Below are 8,621 nucleotides of genomic sequence, written 5' to 3'. Positions count from 1 at the left end.
CATTGGAAATCAGACAAGAAAATTCTGCTCTTAGAATTATCTGTCACCTTGTTGCTGTATATCAAAGAGTACTTAAATACATGTAAATTATTTATGCAGTAACCTACACCAGTTATTTCAACATATTATAACTGCCTCAAAAGTGAAGCAAAGAGCATCATACTACTTTAGACATAAAAATGTCATCAGCGTGTTGGTGTTATCCATGTATGTGGTAGGGACAAGAGGCTCATTTTGAAACTTTTCTAAATGAAAAACTCAGTCATTTTTTTCCCTCCAAAACATCCAGACACACAATTGTAACATCTTTAAGTATACACTGGTTATGTCTACACATGCATTTAACTGCACAGTTAGTTACTGCGCAGTAAGTGGTTTTTAGGCCAGCATCTACATGTGCAGTCATTAAAGTATAGTAATTCTGTGCATAGACTGACTTGGGTCCCAGGTCTAACTATGGTCCCAAGTCAGTCCACAAACACACTATTACTGAGGTCTACATGTGCATTACTGCACAGTAATTAATCAGGCATAAATCTGATACCTGGATGATGCAGGTATCAAATTTATGCCCAAGTCAGTGTAAGTCACCATAGTTAATGAGCCGTATGCACATGTACACGCATGCCCATACTGTGCAGTAATTTTTTGTTACTGTGCAGTACCCTAAATTATTGCACAGTAAATGTGCATGTGTAGATGCGCCCACTGTGGAATTAATAGTGATACTACTGCCAGTCTAATAGTGATAGTGTCAGCTGCTGCTGTAATAAAAGTGTAATTTGGATTCTAACTATGAACAATAAGTTTACAAGCCAAAAAAGAGCACGTTCCTGTTTTAATATCTGGTTCCTGCATACTACAATGTGTTTACTGAAACTACCCATGTAGGGTAGTTGTTTACATAAAGCTTCTGAGTTTTTTCATTGTTGTAAATTTTTCAACCAAATTATATATCCTGAACACAAGCAAAAGGCTTTCGTACACTTGTTGCCTTTGTAAGCTTTTTGAATTAAACATCTGTTAGTGGAGTTATAACCATGAAAACAGACACACATAGCGTCATAGCTATACCTCATAGCTGTGGCTGGATCATTATAATAAACCTAATACTATTTATATAAATGGTAATAGTCTTCTGTGTCTTGTGTACGAGTTTGCAACTATAAACCTAAAATCTTGCTCGGGTAGACTGTACTATTATCTTCCAGAAGTGTAATCATGGGACCTACTTCTGAGTAACATATACCTCATATAAAAATCAACTATTTTATTGTGAGAGTTAAATACTGGATTGTTTTGGAGTGGTGCCCCAATGTTATACTCGCATGTTTTTTTCTTATAGTTTATGCCCTGGAAAATAAAGCATTATTTTTACAAAAGTTACCTGAGAATGTTTTATTAAATGTTGGTATCATTTAAACTTTGGAATCATTGCCAGTATGCACAAAATACTCATTTGTATATGTATTCAAATACAGCTAGCCATTGTATATACCTTTCTCATTCATATAATGTGCACAGATGGACAGCTATATTGTTTTTCCATTATTGATTTGGATTTCAATAATGTTTAATTAATTAATTAATGGTGTAAGTGTGATTTAAATACAATTTCTTTCTATGCCTCGTGATTGCAGAAATTCAATACAGAAATGATTAGCGGTAGTACTGTTTTATTCAAGTATAATTAACTTGGTTTTTAATAAATTGTATTCTAACCACTTATTGTAAGATAAAGAATCATAAGAGATATAATAAATAGGAAATGTAATAGGTTTCCAGATTATGTGATTGACCTTCATAAACTGTAATAACTACATGAATTGCACAAAATTTCCACAGCCAACCACCAGCTGACATAACTATAAATATTATTAATCATGGTAATTAAAGAGCAACCTTAAGATCCACTGTTCAATATGAACTTCTTCACCTTTCCTTTTGCAGGTTTTTATGGGTTATGTATGGACTCTTATGCAGTTCTTTCATAGGCCCAGTTACTAAAATGCATGACTAATGTAAAGTTTGGGTTTTTCTGTGCATTTTCAAATGGCTCGCTTCCTTTTTTATATATCTGCCTGTTTCTATATCACTATGATGTGGTGTCTGCATGTCACTCTGTATGCATGTTTTACTTTTTCTTGGACTCCACTATGATTTTATTGTTATTTGAGAGGGAATTTTGAGATGTTGAGGATAATAAGATACAATCTGCAACTCTTTTCTGAAACCCAATATGATTGCAAATAGATAATAGGTTTTCTGCTGAAATGTATGAGCTTGTGCTTAATAGGAAGTTTGTATGTATTTGTGTTCCCTTCCTTTGGTATAGTTTCAGCTGTATTTCTCAGCTGGAACCCACAGTCGTTATACCTCATCCCATTTTCTTCTTCAGTTGTCACATGAAGTTATGTTACCACATAGTACTGCTGCAAGATTATACTAGACAAGACTACTTTAGCCACATAATTTAAAGTGTCCCTTATTGCTCAGGTGATATCAGCTGACTCCATGCTGATCAGTCACCCACAACCCTTATATTTTAATTTTCCTCTCTTCAGTGGACAGCTATTCCAAAGAGAAAATTTCTTACCTAGCACACTGACATGCCTGATTATGTGGTTGATCTTCATAAAGTGTAGCAACTACAGGGAATTGCACAAATTAATGAAAATATATTGGCACCTTAAACACAGCAAAATTAAACTTATCTGTTACAATTCTAAATTGAGCCTGCAGTTGGCAAACGATCCTCAATATGTATCACTCCCATAAACAGACAGATAAACAGTTTTATTCTTGTATTGATGAATGGATGAAGGACTTCTCAATAAGCCCTCTGAAAGGCAAGTGTTATGGTAGGTGTCGGATTTTTGTTCTTTATAAAAGTGTAGTCATCTCCCATATAGCTATCACCCATTCTACTCTAAAAGTTGAAGGATACTTACTTAACTATAAGGGAAATTGTAAGCAAGAATTTTTATTGTTGCCCTGCACCCTCTGTTTTAAGGTCTAGCAGATGCGAACAAATTGATAATTTACAAAGAAACATGAGGGTACAATCTAATTTTCATACAGTTCAGCTAATGACAGCCACTCATCCTCAGTGGGTGCCCTGCTGCACAGTTGGTACTAAATAACTGCACAGTACCTGCTGGTGCTGCGCAGTAGCTCGTTGCTACTGTGCAGTGGCGGTGGCATCACAGATAGTGCCCACTTATGCTACATCACCATAGCAACAAGCCACGTCTCTGTAGCTTGTCACCACAGCAATATAGGGTCTCATGTAGATGTGTCCAGTATACATTAATGTTACATAATTAGTAATAATATGCTCAGTAACTATGCTTTGCAAACACATGAACATGCAAAGCACAGCTACTGGGCCTGCTTGGTAGACAAAGTGCAGTCACGTAAGTCACAATAATACACTGTGTGCTGGAGCCTATAACATGCACAAGTTCCAACAACACCATGCTGAATGTTGGGAAAAACTGTGCGACCAGTGAGTAACTATAGGGTTTTCTATATCTAGAGATCTGCATGCAACTTTAAAATTACACAAGATGATGAAATTCCTGCTGGGAAGCTTCCAATCTCAAATATATAATACAAGTGACAAGTTTGGGTACAGACCAGAATGCATGAGAGAGATGATGAGCTAGTAGTCCGGCAGTCTGGTTTGTAGGCTATATTTTGATACTCTTTTCTGTTCAAAAGCAAGGAGCTCACTGTAGTGAATGAGGTCAGTTAAATAGACTACTGTACCTCACATTTCTTTCTTTAGCTATATTGTAGGAAGGGGTTTTTTGTTTTTTCTGTCAAATCTAACTTATTGGTTGGTGCCGTATAACACTACCCTAGGACCAGTCCTGCAGTAGGACACAAAAGTCATTTTTTTTGTTTTAGAGCATTTACAAAAGTAACAGAAAATTCTGGAGAAGGTGATGCCAATTTATACAATAACAGTCCCTCTGTCCAAGGATCTATAAGTTATAAGTATCAATCTTCCCACATTCTAAAAGAAGGAAGGTAAATAACAGTGGCTGTATTACTAGCCTCAGAAAAAAAGATGGACATCTCTTCAGGTGGCTTGATTCAGTAATTTCACATCAATAAGATGGACGGACAATCAGTGTTTGTAATAACAGGATGCTCTTATTCTTTATCCTGTCTAGGCTACCGAGGACAAAAGGGAGAAAGAGGTGAGCCTGGAATTGGACTCCCGGGTAATCCTGGTCCCCCCGGCCCTTCAGGTAAACATCTCCAGCTTTACTGTGGCTATTGTTACTAATTAACAAATGAACGCTGTGCACCTGATTCTCTCTCTCCGTTTTTCCACCGGGGTGACTCTGTGGTCTTCCACTGAGTAATTCCCAGTTTGCAGAGGTTAGAGGTCAGCCCTCAATCTGAGGTCAGACCAAGCACTCCTGCCTCTTGCTGTTTAGTTGGTGTGAAGGAGCAGGCTTTCGGTGACGTGTTGCTGTTCACCATCTGCACAGGCATATTACCAGTGCTAATTACTATCTTTATTTTATCAGCCATCAGTCTGCCAGGCCCACCAGGACTTCCTGGAGTTCCAGGTCCACAGGGGCCTCCAGGGCCTGTCGGAAGGTGCAACCCAGCAGATTGTTTCTACCACGTATCTCAGGCTCGACCACGTGCCAGTAGGAAATAAACACCTCATTCAGAGACGTTTAGGTTCATGTTTCTACCTTATTTCTCTTTATGAGTCAATTTAACCTTCATGATACTTGTTGTATTTCTGTCAATTTATTCTGTGTAGTTCATAGACATTTTATAGAGCACTTACATCAAGCCTTTTACTACATTAATTTCAATATCAGAGTTATGATGAGAAATGATGAGATTTATTTTCCTGAGTTCATTCCATGTGTTTGGTTTTTAATTTTTTTTTGGCTTAGGGAAGACAGTAGGCCTACATAGTTCTCTTGAGCTTTTCTCTTCCACAGAAAGTTATTTTCTTAGATCTTCCTGATCTTAAAACAGCAGGAATTTTACAATCTTGTTAAGTGGTTTTATTCACCTTGTTATTTCTGATGATGAAGTAGAGTAAAACTACAGTTTTCCTAAAGTTTTTTAATTCACATTAATCCTGAAGTTTAGGCTCTTAGATGGACTTCTGGAGAACTCTGTTCATATGAAATGTTACCCATTCTTTTGGAAAGTAACAGTGCAGGTTTCCATACCCTGCTGAACTATGCTTATACTTAAACAAGGATGCTCAAGGTCACTTGAAGCACTTCCTTGACAGCAAAGTGTGGAGATAATAGTCTTCTTATGATCTCCTCTCTGTCATGCAGTATTTTGCTGGTTTTAGACTGTCTGGATATTCACTATGTGTGGCTACTAAAAGTCTTTTGTATGATTAAATGAATGTTAATCCAGCTCAGACTGGCACATTCAGTTACCCCTAAGACCGGATCCAGACACGCAGGCATGTGAGGTTTGTGGCACTGCAAACCTCTTTGTGGCACCACAAACCACACACTGGGCATGTTAAAATGTGCCCATGCTGCAGATTTGCAGTACAGGGGCAGAATTTGCTACTGGGAAATCCCAGTAGGAAAAAAAATGCCACGAAGAAAAGCAGCACAGCACCACACCACAGGAGCATGCACCAGCTGACACAAAGGTTTGGTCCTCCAGGAAGATGCTGTGGCTGCTGGCCAGAGCATCTCCCCTCCTTTAGTTCTGCCTCAACTTCTCCAGCATGCTGGGAGCCAGGAGAGCTGGGGAAAAGGCAGTTTGCCTGAAGTGGGGCATTTTGCTCCACACCAAAGCACACATGCGGGGGGGGGGGTGCAGTGGCAAAAAGTAGCAGCACAAATTTGTTCCCCTGCTATTTTTGTTACTCAAGCACATGGCCCTGTATGTCAGGACGTGCCCTAGGTGTATAAATCTGAGCTGGCCAGTCTTCTGACTCTGGTGTTGTTATTCCTAGCTGGAAACTCTATTCAGCCACAGCTATAATCATGTACTGGTGGTTTTCTGGTTCTCAACACTAACACTAATCCAATAGACAGGCGTTGTGCCTACTAGTGAAGGAAAGGCCTTTTGCTTTAGAATCTAGTTCCATTTTAGACAACAATGGAGTCAATGAGGCAAGCTTTATAATCAGGTACAGATACATTCATAGATCTTATTTCCTTGATGACATTTTCACATTTTAACAGTATATGCCAGAAAAGGTTATATGAACAGGGGAAGATTAGAGTACAAAGTTCACAGGCACTAGTGACTACCAGCAGGATTAACTGGATGGAAAGAGAGGCTTAGAAACCTCAGTTTGGAAAGGCAAAGGACATGGGACATAATTATGCAGAATGCAAATCCTATGTGAATCTCACCACGGTAGACATTTTCACTAAATGACAACCTGGAATAAGGTGCTGCAACTCCAGCAGTTTTAGGAAGCGGACAATTTAACAAAGGTTCATCAGTGAATAGAAATGTAGTCGTGCAGGATTAATGAAGAAAAGAAACTTATTGTATGAGTTGTTTGTTTCTTGTTGATTGGGTTTTTTGGCCTAAGGTACACTTTTATTTATGTGAAACAGATGATCATCTGAACCCCAGCCTCAGTCATTCCAAAGACAGATACAAGGTTACAAGAAGCTGAAGCTATCACATTTTGGCAACTGAAATTGCTGTTAGCAAGGCACAGATAGCTCTGATGTAGAGCCCTAAAATGATGGAAAATAACATCAAAGTGATCTTTCCCGTCAGCATGATTATCGTTGATCTTAGCCATGTAAAGCAGTAGTTTTCAGCCTTTTTTTCATTTTGCAGCCCGCTAAAAATTTTCATACAGAGGTGCGGTCCCCTTTGGAAATTTTGAGGTGTGCACCCCTTTGAATTGTAAATATGGGTATTCACATACTTTTGATTGATCATAGTCATCTTTCGTGGATCCCTTAGACAGTCTGTGGACCTGCAGGGATACACAGACCAGAGGTTGAAAACTACTGATGTAAAATACGAATTGAGCTGTTAGATGAAATGTCTTGATCTGCAAATATCAGGGGACTCTTGTCAGAACTTGGGAGTTTCCAACTCTGGAAGAGCCATCAAGAAAAATATTTATTTTTACTTTTGAATAAAATATGGGCATTAAGTACGCTGAATGGTGGAAGCCTTCAGGGAATCTACAATAAATCTGGATTTGGTTGGAATAGAATTCCTAGTAAGAATATCTTGATTTGAGGCAGATTTTGAAATGGGGTATTTATTTGTCAAAATGCACCCAAGAACTTATGGGCCAGATTCTCTACTGTCATGAGACCACTGAAGCCAGTGAAGAACCCCCAGAGTCAATTATCCTGTTTGCTTTCTGTTTAATTAACAAACTGCTGGCCAGACATGAGTATTTTTTTAAGTTGACTTATTTTTACTTCTCTTGTGATTCCAAATCTTATTTTAAATATTTTAAATATTTTTGATAAAATTAGTCTTGAACTTCATTTCCTGTAATGATACCAAAAAGGGCATGGTCTTTTAAGAAAATGACAGGGTTAGAATATTCATGTGATTGTTTCCTTTCTAGAAATGCCCTAGATATATGTCTTACTTGGTGTTATGTGTATATTTTGGGCTTTTAGCTAACTGAACTGCACCTCTGAAATCTTATAACTTAATGTAGCATGAGTTTCTAACTTAATTTACTTGAATTTGTTGGAAATTAGAGCATTTTATATATTTTAAGAAGATTATTTTTTCATACACATTTCCTACAAATGCCTTTTTCTTCTTTTTGACTAGAGTTCTAAATTTTTTTATTTGAACATTTAGAAGCTATCTACACGTGACTTTGTTGGTAATGATTAATTTATGTCGTGTTGTCTTTAATGAATGATTTTTTCATTTTGTTATAAACCCAACTTAATTTTCTCATGCGAGAAAGCGAGTATTTTAGTTATATTAGGTATCTTTGTACCATTTTGAAGATGCTGAGCCATATTCTGCATTTGGGTTGAATGGAGTCATTCTGGATTCATTCTTATTTTATATTGAGTTACTCTAGATTTGCATTGTTAAAACTTAGAGCAGAATATGGCCTGCAAAATGCTTCTGATTTTTCAGGTTTTATTTTTAGAATCTGTTTGCAGTTTTGAATATTTTATTTTCTACACCAATTCATGTATATGTTTGGCTCATAAGGTGTACTATAGTAAAATATTACAAAAATTAAATGCAAGAGATTATCTTTGCATTGCCACAAAGTATTTTTTCTGAGTTGGGAATATTTAGCTGTAACAAAATGTAGAGGTTAAATATATTAATGAAATATAATGTAAGAAAAAAGGCCCTTTAAACTGTACTAGCTAAGTTTCAGAATATTTAGCCTGTACCAGCATGAGTTTCTTCTATTTCTTGTCACCATTTATTAACATGTATTTTAAATTCTACACTGACACCATTACTAAGATACCTTTGGAATTTTCTTAAGCTGCATATAGAACTTAGTTTTGGGGAAAGTAATAAAGCTGCTGTGGCTGATTTTATGCCGAAGCCTTTCAGAGCTATTCAGAGCCTGTGATATACCTCCTTTTGTCCACACGATGGTGTTCAGAACACGTTAGTGTGAGTAATAATAT

At 37.2% G+C, this 8,621-nt stretch overlaps 1 protein-coding gene and 1 long non-coding RNA gene across 4 annotated transcripts in view; one reads left to right on the top strand and one right to left on the bottom strand.

The window, feature by feature from the left end:
• Nucleotides 1-4,698, top strand: part of COL19A1 (collagen type XIX alpha 1 chain) — a 594,002-nt gene extending 589,304 nt beyond the window's left edge. For all 3 annotated transcript variants that reach the window (XM_019520501.1, XM_019520502.1, XM_019520500.1), the window contains 2 exons: nucleotides 4,182-4,259; nucleotides 4,545-4,698. In XM_019520501.1, coding sequence (XP_019376046.1) covers nucleotides 4,182-4,259; nucleotides 4,545-4,681 — 215 coding nt within the window. In that variant the 3' untranslated portion in view covers nucleotides 4,682-4,698. The remainder of the gene's footprint in view (nucleotides 1-4,181; nucleotides 4,260-4,544) is intronic.
• Nucleotides 4,699-7,400: 2,702 nt separating this feature from the next.
• Nucleotides 7,401-8,621, bottom strand: part of LOC109299960 — an 8,679-nt gene continuing 7,458 nt past the window's right edge. The window contains exon 2 of the long non-coding RNA XR_002098074.1: nucleotides 7,401-8,455. This is a non-coding gene — a long non-coding RNA (uncharacterized LOC109299960). The remainder of the gene's footprint in view (nucleotides 8,456-8,621) is intronic.

The sequence above is a fragment of the Gavialis gangeticus genome, unplaced genomic scaffold (assembly GCF_001723915.1).
Source record: "Gavialis gangeticus isolate Ggan-Ray unplaced genomic scaffold, GavGan_comp1, whole genome shotgun sequence".
In the NCBI taxonomy this organism is placed as follows: Eukaryota; Metazoa; Chordata; order Crocodylia; family Gavialidae; genus Gavialis; species Gavialis gangeticus.
Note: the sequence above shows the minus strand (reverse complement) of the source record. Positions and strands in the feature narration are given on the sequence as shown.